We start from the raw sequence: 17,544 nt of genomic DNA on the forward strand, positions 1-17,544 counted from the left end.
TGCGTCTCCCTCCCTCCCATCCTCCCTATCCCACCCCTCTAGGTGGTCACAAACCACCTAGCTGATCTCCCTGTGCTATGTGGCTGCTTCCCACTAGCTATCTATTTTACGTTTGGTAGTGTATATATGTCCATGCCACTCTCTCACTTTGTCACAGCTTACCCTTCCCCTTCCCCGTATCCTCAAGTCCATACTCTAGTAGGTCTGTGTCTTTATTCCCATCTTACCCCTAGGTTCTTCATGACCTTTTTTTTTTTTTCCTTAGATTCCATATATATGTGTTAGCATACAGTATTTGTTTTTCTCTTTCTGACTTCACTCTGTATGACAGACTCTAGGTCCATCCACCTCACTACAAATAACTCAATTTCGTTTCTTTTTATGGCTGAGTAATATTCCATTGTATATATGTGCCACATCTTCTTTATCCATTCATCTGTTGATGGACACTTAGGTTGCTTCCATGTCCTGGCTATTGTAAATAGAGCTGCAATGGACATTTTGGTACATGACTCTTTTTGAATTATGGTTTTCTCAGGGTATATGCCCAGTAGTGGGATTGCTGGGTCGTACGGTAGTTCTATTTGTAGTTTTTTAAGGAACCTCCATCCTGTTCTCCATAGTGGCTGTATCAATTTACATTCCCACCAACAGCATAACACATTTCCTTTTAAAAACTTGTAATATAAATCCTTTTTCTCTGTTTTTGAGATGTATGCTCCTCTTCTAAAAAGGTGAATAAACTTTCTGCCAGTTTTCCATCCCGGGACCGTCTTTTGGGGGAGGGGCCCTTGGAGCCGCCTCTTTGAAATGCGGGCGTTTAGAAGGATGGCGCTTTGTCTCCCTGACGCTGGGGGTTTAGCCTAAGTGCTTGGCTCCAGGGAGTAACTTTCTGTTTGTCACTAAGATATGAGAACTTTTATTTTTCCTTTGGATACAGACAGTCAACATGTAAATAATGGATTATATCTGCCTGGCTATATAGAAGGGTGAGATTTCCTTGCCTTGGCAATCTCTTTAGTGGCCTGCCTGTAATGTGCATCACAGTCTGATTTTATGCTGATTCAATAATACAACTGTTTCCTTGTCTGCACTTATGAAGAGGATTATCTGGGTTGGCAGGTGATTTTACTTTTAGTCTGTTTCTCCATCGTGCTCCTACTACCAGATGAAGTACTAGAATTTATCAGGAATTCTTACAATTACCCAGAAAGAGAAATATTGCTATCTTTGTTTTAACAAGGGACTAAATTGACACACAAATAAAGGGAAGGTGCTGTGAGTCAGTGGCAGAACTAGGAATGGAGCCAGCAGTTCTAACTCTGATCCTGAATGAAGAGAAAAAGAAAATGCAGAAATACCACACTTCTTCCCCCACATAATTTAATTTGATTTTCAAGCTAAGTGAAACGGCTTGCCCTATGGTTCAATGGAACATAATGCTGCATCCTCTTCAGGGGTGGTTATTTCTGGAGCATAATCCTGTAATCCCACTGCTTGCACAAATTCAGACAAGGTCAAGGAATCAGATTTAACTCCACTATGACATTTTTGCTCTAAAAATAAGCCAATATTGTCCCTGTAGGGAAGGCTGATGGAGCGTGTGAATAATGGCTCTTCAATTCCCAGTAGCTCCCGGGTATGCTGAGAAATTACCTGTAATGCAAGGATAATTTTTTAATGGGATTAACCTGAAAATACAACTAAATCAAGTAAGTTTTACTTAGTTTCCTAGACCTCTTGAATGCTAACCCCTTAAGCTAATTCTATGGGGAAATAATAACGAGATAACACATTGAAAGGCTTCCTACCCTGGCATTATCAAAACACAGTTCTTAAGAGAAACATCATATGATTTATCTTTTTAAAAGTGCCACTTAAAGATGTTTCTAGACCCTTGCATCAGATAGCCGCGGATGGGTTCATTTCTTTTTCTTGGCTGAGCAATTTGACCAATGATATGAGCAGATAATATGTTCAGATTAGGAGCCATGACTTTCTCTAGGAAGGTTAATAAATAACTTTATAAGGGACTCAGTTAACTAAGAAAAAAATTATTACTCAGTTATTCAATTTATTTGCCTGGAAAGAAATCTCAAACACTAAAAAGCAGACATTAAAGTTCCAGTTATTTTATTAGTGCCTATACTTGTATATTCTTTTAAAATATCTTTTGCCACAATTTCAGTGTCTCTAAAACATACTTTGTATTCATTGAGTACCATGCCACTTGGTATCCTAAACTGTCATTGCATTTTCAAAGTCTAGTTTTAATTGCAGGTCTGTTATAACACTGCTATTTGAATTCATATTCTGCCTCTGGGTGAGAATGTAGTCCGTGAAATTGCTGCTAGAACACAGTCAAAGGAGTATGTGGAATGGATTTTTGTTTGTTTAAAACTACTGGCCATAGTTACAAGGCTGGAAAATTCACACCACAGACAATTCTTAAACTGATGCAAAACTGCCCATTAGGAGTACATTTTAGATAGGTAAAATACCATTCTTAAAGCAGATGTACAATGTCCTTAAGATCTGCTTGTTGATTCATACAACAGTGTGGATTAATCTTAAATGCATTTTGCTAAGGGAAAGAAGCAAGACTCAAGGCCTACATATTATTTGATTTCATTTGTGTGACATTCTGGAAAAACTATAGGGACGAAAAACAGATTAATGGTTGCCAGGGATTAGGTGGAGGGATAGGCTGACTACTGTGGGGACACGGGAAGTTTTAGGGTGATAGAATCGTTCTATACAGTTTTGTGGTGGTGGATACCTGACCCTGTGCATTTGTCAAAACCCACAGAACTGTATACTAAAAAGAGTGACTTTACTGTAGGTAAAATTTTTAAAAGCCAGGATGTTGTGGGAACCCATGATGGAATATAAACTCTGGGCAGATGAATCTTAACTTTATTACAAATTAAGACATAATCTCACTGAAGGGGGCTGGGAAGAAAGGAGCTGACCTAAATAACTTTAACTTTGAAAAACAGTGCTTTGTCTAGTTAGTGTAAGGCTAATGACAAAAAGAACCGTACACAAATACTGTACTCTTTTGGTAAATTTGTTTCTTATAGGGATACATATTTATAAATAAGCAGAGCCAGGTTTCTCACTGTCAGAGAAAGAAGTTATAAAGAAGCAAAGTGGGGTAGGGAGTAGGAAGGATGAAAGCTAGTATGAACCCTGTGGTGATGGACTAGAGTCAGGGATATCAGTACGAACACATGCTTACAGAAATAAGATAAATATTTGTGTATACATGGGTTAGTATATATACATATATTTCCTACATCCTTCTGCTGAGAGTGCCTAGAAGCAGTAACACCTCAGTAGCAACAAGCACAACTAGTGACCACATCTTAATTTCTAAATACCATTCTCTAATAAAAGCAACCAGGGCTCCTTGGAAACATGCCTGCTTCTAGGGCTGTAGCAAGGAAAATAGAAAATGAGTCTGAAGTAAAGTGTAGTGCCAGAAAATGCTAAAAAACAATAAAATGAAATAACGGGAACATGTCAAAAGGACACAGGAGACAAACTGAAAGAGTTCCCAAATAGGGAAGAAGGGACAATTAAACAGAAGAGTTCCTTAAGCAGAGTTCCAATTAAACATGGAAGGAATGAGGAAACCAAATCATCATTAGAACAACATAGTAATAACTGATGCAGGCAAGGTACACTTATGAATACTAAAATTAGTGGGTAAAACTTTAAGAAACAGGTAATTTGCATAGCCTCAAACCACCTCCCCCAGTATATCTATTACTGTGGTATTTACTGTATGTCCATAAACTCTTTGATACTCTTCCCTCCAGGAGGTGGAGCTTAATTCCCCTCTCTTTGAGTATGGGCTGGACTCAGCAACCCACTTCTAATGAATAGAATATGAAAAGGGAAACACAGTAACTTTGTAGTGAAGAAACCTGCAGGCACCACCTTGACCAAATGATCAAAGTTAACATCTCCAGTAATAAATCACATTGATGCCATGTACTCCCTGATATGATTAGATGAGAAGGGCTCATCATCTCTGTGATACTCTCCCCACAAAGCATAATCTCATGGGAAACATAAGACAAACTCAAACTGAGGGAAATCTACACAATACCTGATCACTACTCTTCAAAGTAAGGTCATGAAAGATAAAGATCAAGAAATTGCCATATATTGGAGGAGACCAAGGAAACATAACAGCTAAATACAAGATAGTATCCCCAACTGGATCCTGGAACGAAAAAAGGACATCAGTGGAAAAATTGCAGAAATCTGAATAAAGTCTGTAGTTTGTTTAATAGTACCGTGCTGGTGTTAATTTCTTAGTTTTGATAAATATATAAATGGTTTGATAAATGGTTACATAAGATGTTAACATTAGGGTAAGCTGGGTTAAGAGTATATGGGGGACTTCCCTGGTGGTCCAGTGGTTAAGAATTGGTCTTGCAATGCAGGGGACGCCAGTTCAATCCCTGGTCAGTGAACTAAGATCCCACATGCCGTGGGGCAACTAAGCCCATGCGTCACAACTAGAGAGCCCAAGTGCTGCAACTACAGAGCCTGCGTGCCACAATGAAAGATCCCATGTGCTGCAACTGAGAATGACGCAGCCAAAAAATAAATAAATATATATTTTTAAAAGAGTATATGGGAACTCTCTGTACTATCTTTGCAACTGTTCTGTAAAACTAAAATCATTTGAAAATTTTAAAAAATATATATTTTTGTTTAGTGACAATTGCTGACATGTTGTTATGAATTTGTGCTATTTAAATAGCTTGCAATAAGGCAGGTGTAATAAAATTCCTGAGATATTATTAAGCTTATAAGGCTCTACTTTGTAACATAAAATCATGCATATGAAAGGAATAAGCAATTCATCTATATTCTTCTCCAAATATTTATCACAGAGTTCCTTTGTTCACTTGATGGAGTGAATAGTTTAAAATATTTTGTGAATTATTTTCTAAGACAGAAAGCTGAAGCAAGTGCTATCTTGTCTAGCTTGTCCCTAGAATAAATAAGATTGACTTTCTCTCCCCTTTTTACCAAGCTAGTGCATCACTATAAATGGGAAAGACAGGATAGTGGTTTCCAGTGCTCCCTTGGCCAGGTGAGAAGAATCAGTGTTTCTCTTTCACAGAACTAGAACAAAAAATCTTAAGCTTTGTATGGAGACACAAAAGACTCCGAATAGGCAAAGCAATCTTGAGAAAGAAAAACAGAGCTGGAGGAATCAGGCTCCCTGACTTCAGACTATACTACAAAACTACAGTCATCAAAACAGTATGGTACTGGCACAAAAACAGAAATACAGATCAATGGAACAGGATAGAAAGCCCAGGAATAAACCCATGCACCTATGGTCAACTAAGCTATGACAGAGGAGGCGAGAATATAAAATGGAGAAAAGACAGTCTCTTCAACAAATGGTGCTGGAAAACTGGACAGCTACACGTAAAAAAATGAAATCAGAACATTCTTTAACACCATACACAAAAATAAAGTCAAAATGGGTTAAAGACCTAAATGTAAGACTGGTTATTATAAAACAGAGGAAAACATAGGCAGAACACGCTTTGACATAAATCGCAACAATATCTTTTTCGATCCATATCCCAGAGTAATAGAAAACAAATGGGACCTAATTTAACTCAAAAGAAACCATAAACAAAACGAAAAGACAACCCACAGAATGAGAGAAAATAGTTGCAAATGATGCGACTGACAAAGGATTAGTCTCCAAAATTTACAAACAGCTCATGTAGCTCAATATCAAAAAAACAAACAACCCAATCAAAAAATGGGCAGAAGACCTAAAGAGACATTTCTCCAAAGAAGATATACAGATTGCCAACAAACACATGAAAGGATGCTCAACATCACTAATCATTAGAGAAATGCAAATCAAAACTGCAATGAGGTATCACCCCACACCCGCCAGAATGGCCATCTTCAAAAAATCTGCAAACAATAAATGCTGGCGAGGGTGTGGAGAAAAGGGAACCCTCCTACACTGTTGGTGGGAATGTAAATTGATACAGCCACTATGGACAATAGTGTGGTGGTTCCTTAAAAAACTAAAAGTAGAGCTACTATATGATTCAGCAATCCCACTCTTGGGCATATATCCAGAGAAAAACATGGTTCAAAAGGATACATGCACCCCAGTGTTCATTGCAGCACTGTTTACAATAGCCAAGACATGGAGACAACCTAAATTTCCATCAACAGATGAACAGATAAAGATGTGGTACATATAATAGAATATTACTCAGCCATTAAAAAGAATGAAATAATGCCATTTGCAGCAACATGGATGGAACTGGAGATTATCATACTAAGTGAAGTAAGTCAGACAAAGACAAATATCATATGATATCGCTTATATGTGGAATCTAAAAAAAACGATACAATGAACTTATTTACAAAACAGAAACAGACTCACAGACTTAGAGAACGAACTTATGGTTACCAGCGGGGAGGGGAGGGGTAGATTGGGAGTTTGGGATTGACATGTACACACTGCTATATTTAAAATGTCTTTCCATGAAAAAAGAAAAGAAAAAAATTAGTGTTTCTTTCTTCCTGCACCCCTCACCAGTCTCACCTATACATTCTCTGTCATCTTAGTATTTTGTAGGAAGAACAAAGGGAAAGGTGAGTCAGTTCTGTAGGTGTTAGAGACATAAAATGTATGACAGCTTTGGAGGAGAGGTTACTGTGGGCTGGGAAGATCAGGAAAGACTTCATGGGGAGATGAGAATTGAGTTGGGTCCTGAGGGATGGTTAAGATTCATATTAGTCTTGCGGGGGAGGCAGGGAACTGAGCAAAGATGTAGAGGGAAGAATGCACAAGACAGGTTTGTGAGGTGTGAGCTGGACTTGTGAGACTGAAGCAGAAGATTCACATAGAAGAGTACCAGGTGAGAGAACAGTGGTGGGAGAAAACTTGTGGAGGGGCCTGAATCCTAAGCTGAGGAGTTGAGACTACCTTGTAAGTAGAGGGGATCCAAAGAAGCTTTGAGTAGTATGCTGTATAAATAGTTGGAAGGTGAAAGTCTAAAAGCAGGGTCCTTGAATCCAAAGGGCCTATAGACAGAGGCTAAAAGCAGGCTACTGGTACATTCTAGTAAAGGTCTGATAAAGGTCTGAACAAGTGGGAATGCAGAAAACCAGATGCTATAGGAGGAACTGATAGTTCTTGGGATCTTTGTGGGGATCAAAGGAAAGAGAGGAAGCAACCACTCTGAGCCTGGGAAACTAGGGGTATGATAACACCTTTGGGAGAAATTGGAGGCCACGTTGGAATAAAAGGAGGATGGTTTGAGGTGGTAGCACTGTTTCAGTGCTCTAGTGGGAAATTATACACAACTCACCTTCATGTCCTCGAAATCTGTTATACCCATCTGAGGGAGGTTTGAGCAGTTTACGTGGATGAGTTTTCGGCCACTGATGAAGTTTGTGGTAAAACACTCCTGTCAGTACAATGAGAACATTACTCAAAAGATGTATGGCAAATACAGGAAGAAAAAAAGCAAGAAAGAGAAAAGGAGGTGGGAAGGAAGGAAAGAGGGAGGGAGGGGAGGAGGAATAAATAAATCATATTTGTCTCTAGCTCTGTACTGAGAAAAAATTGTAATTTAATAATCCCACATATTTTCCATCTAAACTCTTGATTAAATTTCACACTGCTGCTTAATTTTTTTTTTTGGCACGATACAACCAGTGCTTCTTTCTTGCCTCAACTACATTTTTAACTACAGTGGTACCAAAGATTTCAGATCTTGTTTTGTTTGTGGAACACAGTTGGCAGTGAAATAATAGGATTCACCCTATTTAAAAAAGAAAACTATCCTTGGTTAATTGGCTATATAAATTAGTACTGTTAGGTGATCATGATACGTATAACACATTTGGGGCAGACACTAAGATTAATAGTACAAGTTCAAGTTAAGGGAGTTGCTACTAAAACAACCTAACAAAGTACCAAAAAGTCTACCTTGGATGAAATCTTTTTGGAAATACAGATTTCTATGAAAAGAAACCTACATAAATTTCTTAGTCTTTATTCAAGGATTGCAGAGAAGTATAATCACTGTGATGAATAGGAAAAACAAACGTGACCTTTCCTTCCTCTCCCAATATACAAATATGTATCAGTGGAAAGGCCAAAGTTAAAATCCAAGTTACTACCATAGTCCATGCCTCTTCTACACTCCTTCTAGTGAAGATGCAAAAGCTCAGGTAAGGATAGAGGAATAAGAGGTAGAGGAATGAGAGTATACGATTTCAAAAAATGTTATTTTTGTATACCTTGTATTGAGGGAAGCCTAGCTGGCAAATCCACTCTGCAACTTTCTCTGGGCTCCATTCAAGATACTCAAATTGTAGGTCAGTACTTTTTTTTGGCTGCGTTTCTTTATCCTTAGGTACCAGTGTCACTGACTCTGGGGACAGATCTTTCTTTTCATTAGAGGACTCTTTTAAATCCCTCTGAGACTCAGAGTAATATGAGTAGAATTCATAATTGGTATCAGAAAACTGAAACAGATTTTGGAGTTCTTTAGAAAACTCATAATCTATATTCACTGAGTCTACTTCACTTATTGGAAGAGACTCTAACACAGAGTCTTTTGAAACGTCTTTAGTTTCTTTTACTAACAACTTTCTTGTTTGATAGTCAGAGTACTCTGGCTCATCTCTGTCTACAGAACACTTAAGTCTGATTGGTTCTGGCCTATCTTCCTTGGCAAATTCTACACATGTCTCTATTCTAAGTAGTGGTTTGGCTTTATATGGTAACTCTGAATCTATCTTCTTAGTTGGCTCTGTTTGTGTCTTCTCTTGCACCTCTGGTATGATCTTCTGTGGTGGCACCTGACCTGTTTCTTCAGTTGACTTTCTCGGTTCTTTCTTTGGAAACTCTGGTTTAGTCTGTTCTGGTGGCTCTGGAACTTGCTCCTCAGTTGACTCTCCTAGTGTCTCCTCTGATCTGGACTTCTGTGATGGTGCTAGACCTGTCTCCTCAGTTGATTTTTTCTGCTTCTCTTTTTGATCTGGAGATTTGGTGTCCTCTGGTGGCTCTAGAACTTTCTCTGCAGTTGACTTTCTTTGTGTCTCCTCAGTAGACATACTTGGTTTCTCTTCTGGAAACTCTGGTATGGCCTGCTCATGTGGCTCTGTCCTTTTCTCCTCAGGTGACTTACTTTGTGTCTCCTCTGGAATCTCTGGTGTGGTCATCTTTGGTGGCTGAAGATCTGCCTCTTCAATTGATCTTCTTAGTTTCTCACTTGGAAATTCCGGTTTGGTCTGCTCTGTAGGTTCCAGACCCGTCTTTCCATGTTGCTCTCTAAGTGACTCCTCCCAAACCTCTAGTTTGGTCCCCTCTACTAACTCTAATCTTGTCTCACTGATTGTGGCCCCTGGAACCTCAGACTCGGCTTCCTTTCGTAGCTCTAGATCTGTTTCCTTAGCTGCCTCTATGAGCATATCCTCTGTGACATCTGGTTTGGCTTCCTCCTCTGGCTCCCCATGCTTTTCGTCCACAAGGACCTCCAAATCCTTGAAAAGCTCTACTTCTATCTGTCTGGATGTCTCCGACTTTACCTCTTTGGGAATCCCTAGCTCAATCTCGCTAGAAATGTCTGTTTTGGACTTTTGGGGAGCCTCTTCCTCGGACGTCCAGGTGGGTTTCAGACGTAGGTGTATATTCTTAGCACTCGCCGGTGTCTCCTCTTTGAAGCCCTCTTCTTGCGTCTCTGGTTGTGGCTCTTGGTCAGTCCCTACAGGCAGCTCTGGCCCTGCCTCTTCCATGCTGCCTGGTTCGACATCTTCAGTCACCTTAAGAGACTGAAGTTTTGGTCTCTCAGGCTGCAGGTCTTCATCTTCACCGGGGCCGGAATCGTAACCTTCTGGGACTTCAGCCGTGACGCAGACTAGCCGACGCGCCCAGGCCTCCTAGCAACCCAATTTCCGATAGCGTGTCTATGGATACCACGACTTCCGGCCGGGTCTCACTGAATCTTGCCCAGGTTTCGTTTCTTCTTTCAAGCACTGACTTTAAAAACCTGCGATCATAAGCACGCAGTAACCCTCCCGAGCCTGCATCGCAGGCCTCCGCTAGCCAGAGCTCTCGCGACCGCTCGGGGCCGACGCGCTGCCCCTTCCGGCCCGCGGGCTCCGCTCGGCTCTTCCCGGCGCGCTGGGCCTTCGGCTCTTTCCGGAGCCACTTGCGGCAGGCTGCGGAGGCGCTGCGGACGCGGGCTGCAGATGTCGGACCGGCGGGCGGCTGAGGGGCCGGGCGTCTGGAGCCCCGCAGCCCGCCGAGGGCCGGCGCACGGCGTCGGGGACGGCCCGGGAGTGGAGGGGAGCCAGGCGGCCGCCTCAGGTACGCAAGGCCGGGCGCCGGCGGGTGGGTGCCGCCGGCCTCGGGACCCCGCACCTCGGTGCGAGGCTCGGCCGCGCTCTGCCCCGCGCTGCCCGGAGGAGCGGACCGGCCTGGGCAGCCCCTTCGCGCGCGGAGACCCTGCCTTCGCTCCTGCCCGGGCCCGGCTCCCCCGGGCCGCGACTCCCGCCCCCGCCGCCGCCATCCTTCGGGCCTGGTCTTCGCTCGAGATTATTTTCTACTCTTGTTTCGAAATGCCTTGGTTCCTGCCCCGCTTCCTTTCGCAGAACAGCCCGGATGGTAGTGACAGGGCATCTCTGACCCTGGCGCCTCTTCACCTTCAGCACGCCTGCCCATCACTCCTTGCCTGCCGACCCCGACCCCACCGGCCTTGCTGCCCCTGCTTCTGGCTCCCCACCCCGATCCTCACCTCTGTCCCAGGTCCCAGCCTTTCCACGCGCCTCTCTGCCCCCATCCGAATAGGCAGCCTCGCCTTCCTCTGTCCAGAATCCCGTTTGCTGTAGCCTGTCTGCATATAGGGCCCCGCGCCTCACCTCGCATCCATCCTCTCCGCCTTTTAGAGTGGGCGAGATGAAAAGCGCAGTTGGAAATAGGTGGGCTCTGGGGTCTTTTGAATGAACATAGCGGCCAGAGCCAAGGCAGGAAATCGGGGCTGAAATAGGAACTTTGGCGACCCTCCCTCATTCTCCGGGACCCTCCTCTTGTTCCGGAGACTGTCTTACTTCCACCCACGCTAGTTCCTCCGTGTGGATTACCTCATTGTCAGTGTCCAGCGATTACACTTACCTTCCGAGCCTCCTTATCATCACCACACGGGATGCAACTAAAAAGATGCTCATTTGAAATACGGAAGGGTAGGTAGGGGGAGAGTACTGGGCTCACTAAGTAGCAAGTAAAAATTAAATTTCCAGTTCTGAAATTAAAATAGACACCATGAAGTATAGCGGTAGAGGTGGTACCATGATGCCTGGGTTGGAGTGTGACTCTTGAATTTACTTGGGCAAATCACTCATCTGTGTTTGTTTCCTCATCTGTAAAATGTGGGCACTATAGGATTGCATGGACCACTATGTATGAGGCACTTGGTGCCTAAGCCACGGTACACAGTAAACCGGTGTTATCCGTTATGAGAATAAGGTCTGTTTTTGCTCACCGAAACTCCACGTGCTGTCAGAGGAGGTGTTCCTGGATGTGTATCTCCGGGTATGGTGACTTTCCCCGTCTTTTACTTCTATCCTAAATATCTCCCATTTCCTAATGCTGCTTGGGTCAAACACACACACCCACAAGCTTTGAATCACCCAGCTTTTTCATGTGACTTTATATTCTCTTACTTTAAAATATCTAACAATTGTCTTTTTTCCTTCTTATGAACTCTTATGCTTTGTAGTAAATTCAGAATTGCTGGCATGTATTTAACATTATAGCAATAGAAATTTTAAGCATACTTTCTGAACGATTAAGCAAATGAACACTTAGGAAGTCTCATAAACATCTGTCCCTTGCATGTGTTAATATTTATAAATTAAGGATTTTTTTTTTTTACTTCCTCTTTAGATCCTTGTGGCAAATATACCCAAGCATTTTAAACAGAAAGGTCTTAAGAATAGTCCAGGAATGTATTGGAGGATAGTGGGTTTGTCTCTGAGTGTGTCTCTCCCCCCACCCCCAAACCTTGTAATTGGTTCCTGCATTCACATTTTCCTCCCAGGATGTTGATGGAAATACTTATGATTACTTTCTTCTTCTTGCCCTCAGAAAACAGGGTGAGTGTTGATTTCTTTTATGTCATGTAGGGGTTTGTTATTGTAGCTCAGAGCAAGCTCTTCCCCTTGAGGTAAGATTTGTTGCTAATAAAATAGCTAATAAAATAATAGTAATGATAGCTTACATTAATTGAATGCTTACTCTGTGCCAGAATGTGGAAAAAGATTTCCTTGTATTATCTGACTTAATCCTGTCAACAGTCATTTCCTCCCCATTTTACGGAAGAACAAACTACAGCTGAGAGAAGTTAACTTATTTGCTCAAGTTAGGTGTGGAGTTTTTACTGTCTGTCTGAAATTGTCACCTTGTTATGATGAAGTTCAGAATAGTTTATTTTTATTTTTATTGGCCATTAATCAAGTATTGACATTCTAGGGCAGGTTACGGTCTTTGCTGTCTAGGGGTTTTTAGTTTGGTAAGATGAGAGTACCCAGGAAGAAAAATCGACCATTCAAAACTTTATATAATTGGGTGTCTTTTATTGCAATTCTTGCCACACTGTGCGGCATGTGGGATCTTAGTTTCCTGACCAGGGATTGAACCCTCGCCCCCTGCAGTGGAAGCACAGAGTCCTAACCACTGGACCACCACGGAAGTCCCTATTACAATTCTTTATGTACGTACCCCCAAGAAACCAGCTTAAGGGTAAGGACAGAATCTATCTTGTCTGTTTCTCTCCTAGAGTCCTTGATGTGTCCTAGAGGTTCTGTAAATATTTGCTGGATTGTGAGACAAAGTCTCAACAGGTTTGAAGGAGCATCAAATGAATATGAGGAATTAGGGTTGAGATATCAAGAATGCTCTTTAGGTGAAAGCAGTTGTTCTCAACCAGCAGCGATTTTGCCTCTCCCAGGGGACATTTTGATTGTCACAACTTGGGTTGGGGAGGAGGGGAAGCGCTGTTACTGACATCTTGTGGGTAGAGGCCAGCGAACCTGCTAAACAGCCTCCAATGCACAGAACTGCCCCCACAATGAAGAGTTATCTGGCCCAGATGTCAGTAGTGCAGCTGTTGAGAAACCATGAGTTAGAGTTCAGCTGGGTTTCCAAAGTGGTGTGCAAAGCATGCATTTGGCTTAACTCAGAGCTGTATAGGCTTGGGAGTAAACTCAAAACACTGCTTGGAACTAGCAGTTTGTTTGATTGGATCTTTCTGCCACCTTCCTCTGGAAAATGATCCAATGAGTAAGCAATAGAGGCCTAAGAATGAAATCAAAAGAGGTTTCGGGGGACTTCCCTGGTGGTCCGGTGGTTGAAGACTCCGTGCTTCTACTGCCAGGGGAGCAGGTTCGATCCCTGGTTGGGGAAATAAGATCGCACATGCCACGCAGCCAAAAACAACAATAACAACAAAAGAGGTTTGTGTCATTCTCTCAGCAATAAGAAATGAGATTGGAGTTGTTATTGAATTAAGGGTTTTGATTTTTTTCAATGTGTCTTGTTCTTCAAAGCAGGAATTTATAATTATCCAGAATAACCATGACTTGTTTTTTAAAGGTATTCTAGGCAAAGAATACCTTTGGAGGGTCTTCGTGTTTGTCAGCTGCGGTTTTGGTAATAAAGTAAGAAAAATGTTGATGTTCTTCTGAACTAAGCTCTCCATTGGTCATGGTGTTCTTGTTGTTTTATGAACTGTAATTGTTTTTAATAGTCTTTTATTTGGGGGCACCTGGGTCCTTCAGTTCCCAAGAGGAGAGAGAGATCACTCTTTATATAGTGAAACTCTCTGAGGCATATGTTACATCACTTAAGAACAGGGCTTTTCTTTCTTTCATCGTTTTTTTGTTTGTTTGTTTTTTAAGTTTAGGGAGCTTTGGGGAAAATAAAGGGCAAAATCTGTTATGACCTTGAAGTGAGCAGAACTTGGTCTGGTATATATGACCCTGAGAGCTATCGATGCATGTAGACGTCAAGGACTGCAAACAGGTCAGGTGAACTTGTTCATTATTCTTATGTAGGACTTAGAGCAGTGCAATAAGTCTTTCTGCAGTGATGGAAATGTTGCTTATCTGTGGCTATTTCGATTTCAATTAAAATTTAAAAATTGGTGGTTACTATATTAGGTGGAGCAAAAGAGTGGAAGTCTATGCCAAAGAGCCCCAGTGGTTTTTGGGTTTCTGTTTTTTTTTTTTAATTAATTAATTAATTTATTTATTGGCTGCGTTGGGTCTTTGTTGCTGCACGCGGGCTTTCTCTAGTTGTGGCGGGCGAGCGCGGGCTACTCTTTGTTGCGGTGTGTGGGCTTCTCATTGCGGTGGCTTCTCTTGTTGCAGGGCACGGGCTCTAGGCACGCGGGCTCAGTAGTTGTGGCTCACGGGCTCTAGAGTGCAGGCCCAGCAGCTGTGAAGCTCGGGCCTAGTTGCTCTGCTGCATGTGGGATCCTCCCGAACCAGGGCCCAAACCTGCATCCCCTGTGTTGGCAGGAGGACTCTCAACCACTGCGCCACCAGGGAAGCCCTGTTTTCTCTCTGTTTAAAACAGGACTGCATCTTCCACACTTTAAACTTCTGGAAATAAACATATATTTCTTTCTCCTTTTCTTACTTCCTGCCTCTCTGAATCCAATTACAAGTTGTTTTACCAGTAGTTCTTACATAGTTTAGCGAATATATTTAACCTTAAAAATCAAAAGCAATATCTCTTTTCACTTTTTTTTCCCTGCATACATTAAGTTGTTAAGATGCAATGAGAAGTGGCTCTTCACATATGAAAGATGCTCAACCTAACTCACAATAAGGGAAGTGAAAATCGTAACTATGCTGGGTAGTTCAATATCTCACTATATGTTGGCAACGGTGTGCAGAAACACAAACTTTCATGTATTGCTGAGGGGTGTGGAAATTGATACAAATGCTATGGAGGGCAATTTGTCAATATCTTTCAAAATTACAATATATGTCCTCATTGATCCATTTTTTTCCAGGAGTTTATCCTATAGATCACACACCTATTTAATGACACAGACACAAGGTTATTATAGCATTGCTTGTAATGGTAAATGATTAGAAAGGGGCTTCCCTGGTGGTGCAGTGGTTCAGAGTCCGCCTGGCGATGCAGGGGACACGGGTTTGTGCCCCGGTCCGGGAGGATCCCACATGCCGCGGAGCGGCTGGGCCCGTGAGCCATGGCCGCTGAGCCTGCGCGTCCAGAGCCTGTTGCTCTGCAACGGGAGAGGCCACAACAGTGAGAGGCCCGTGTACCGCAAAAAAAAAAAAAAAAAAAAAAAAGATTAGAAAGGACATAAATGTCAATAGGGAAGTGGTTAAATAAATTATGGAATATCCAGCCATTGAAATATTAATCAGCTGTGGAAAAGAATGAGGAAGTTTTTTTATATATAGTTATGGAAAGGTCTCTGAGATGTTAAGTAGAAAAAACAACGTGTATGCTAGCATGTCTAGTATGTCCATTATTTGTGTGAAAAAGTATATATATATTCTTTTTATAGACACATACACACTTTTTTAATGCAAAATATCTCTGGAAGACTATCCAAAACCTAGTAACATTGGAGGTAGGGACTGAGATGGGAGGAAGTTTTCACTGTATACTTTTATGCTTTTTGAATTTTGAATAATGTGCATATATTACCTATTGAGAAAAAAATACACACAAGCATGTCATGAGATTCTTCACTGTGTTTATATTGTAAGTTGGAGCCATTCTGTGTATCTCTTTTTGCCTTTCTGCTCATCAGGAACTGACCTCTTCTGGGGTTTTTTTATCTCGGATAAAGTTTCTATGAAATACAGTTTGTAAATCTCCTTAGGGATGATTTTCATACAATTCTGTTGTTGTTGTTGTTGTTTTTGTGGTACGCGGGCCTCTCACTGTTGTGGCCTCTCCCGTTGCGGAGCAACAGGCTCTGGACGCGCAGGCTCAGCGGCCATGGCTCACGGGCCCAGCCGCTCCGCGGCATGTGGGATCTTCCCGGACCGGGGCACGAACCCGTGTCCCCTGCATCGGCAGGCGGACTCTCAACCACTGCGCCACCAGGGAAGCCCTCTTTTTTTAATTGAAGTATAGTTGATGTATAATGTATAAATTACAGGTGTACAATATAGTGATTCACAATTTTAAAATGTTATACTGTTTATAGTTATTATAAAATATTTGCTATGTTCCCCGTGTTGTACAGTATATCCTTACAGCTTATTTTATTATGTTACTCTTTAAATCCACTACTGACTTCCTTTATTCTTGTGCTAATTTTCATTTCTGTCTAAAAATTCAACCTTATCGAAGTCTTCACTGTGATCCACTACTTACAGAGGCTGATACTGTTCGCCAGTGACAGAAAGAAGGCAGACTTGTAAAAATTCTATTTTGTTTCCATTTTATTCACTAAGGTATCTTAAAACTGAAAAGGGTAGAGGCAATGCAGGTTTCTGTTTTGTGTAATGTTAGACTAGGTAATTGGGATTATTTCTCCCACTGGGGACAATTAGGAAATAATTGTCAAAATATAAACATCTGCTTGAAGATCCTGGAAAGCTAGTCAGCTAGTCAGATAATGAATAATTATTAGGCTATGATCCATGTGAGGGCAGAAGTATAAAGATAGAGGTCCAGGGCTTCCCTGGTGGCGCAGTGGTTGAGAGTCCGCCTGCCGATGCAGGGGACACGGGTTCGTGCCCCGGTCCGGGAAGATTCCACATGCGGTGGAGCGGCTGGGCCCATGAGCCATGGCCGCTGAGCCTGCGCATACAGAGCCTGTGCTCTGCAACGGGAGAGGCCACAACAGTGAGAGGCCCGCGTACTGCAAAAAAAAAAAAAAAAAAGATAGAGGTCCAAGGATGAGAGTCCAATTTGGGGTTCCTTTCTCCTCTGAGAGGATATGCTGAACTCCTAAGTGGGGAGGCTTAATGGCAAGACTGTGGAAGTGCTCCTCTGAACTAAAGCAACAGGGGTTAATCAAGTAGGGGGAACCCTGGTTAACCCCCTTTTCTCTGGGTTAGGACCATTAAAGGCCATGTTCTAGAAGTAAGGGTAAGTTAGAAGCAGGCCATTGCAAAGACTACAGCTCAGCTTCAGAAACATCTGAGTTCATGAAATTGGATTAAGTTAACCCCAGGGTGCTAGTGCCCCCAGGTATGTGGAAGAAGCAAAGGCAAATCTTTTCTGAAGGGTCACTGTAGTCTTCAAATTATTTTGACAAACAGTTTTACTGGAACAATTTCTGGCATGTATCAAAAATGACCAAATGCATGAAAAGACACAATATGAACAAAAATCAAAAGAAATGACAGTAAAAATGGATCCATAGGAGCATCAGATTTTGGAGTTACCAGATACAGACTTAAAAATAATTATATTGTAAGTCAACTATACTTCAATTAAAAATTATATTTATTATGTTCAGGAGG

The 17,544-nt window shown here is 42.0% G+C and overlaps 2 protein-coding genes across 7 annotated transcripts in view; one reads left to right on the forward strand and one right to left on the reverse strand.

Annotated features, from left to right (window-relative positions):
- Positions 1-35: 35 nt before the first annotated feature.
- SAMD15 (sterile alpha motif domain containing 15) lies at positions 36-10,113 on the reverse strand. The gene is made up of 4 exons (XM_067753466.1): positions 10,078-10,113; positions 8,320-9,963; positions 7,383-7,481; positions 36-1,656 (listed from the first exon to the last, which is right to left on the reverse strand). Exons 1-4 carry the CDS (start codon positions 10,111-10,113, stop codon positions 1,420-1,422), a joined length of 2,016 nt encoding a protein of 671 aa, XP_067609567.1. The 3' UTR covers positions 36-1,419.
- TMED8 (transmembrane p24 trafficking protein family member 8) overlaps positions 10,007-17,544 on the forward strand; it is a 34,082-nt gene continuing 26,544 nt past the window's right edge. For 2 of the 6 annotated variants that reach the window (XM_067729416.1, XM_067729434.1), the window contains exon 1: positions 10,335-10,393. Coding sequence is in view for 2 of the 6 variants with exons in the window: in XM_067729375.1 (XP_067585476.1) it covers positions 10,276-10,393 (118 nt within the window). In the remaining 4 variants the exon portion in view is untranslated. Of the gene's footprint in view, positions 10,394-11,243; positions 11,266-17,544 lie in introns of those variants that run through there. The other 4 variants (XM_067729375.1, XM_067729385.1, XM_067729408.1 and 1 more) reach the window with 4 other exon arrangements.

Source organism: Pseudorca crassidens, chromosome 1 (genome assembly GCF_039906515.1).
Source record: "Pseudorca crassidens isolate mPseCra1 chromosome 1, mPseCra1.hap1, whole genome shotgun sequence".
NCBI classification, from domain to species: Eukaryota; Metazoa; Chordata; class Mammalia; order Artiodactyla; family Delphinidae; genus Pseudorca; species Pseudorca crassidens.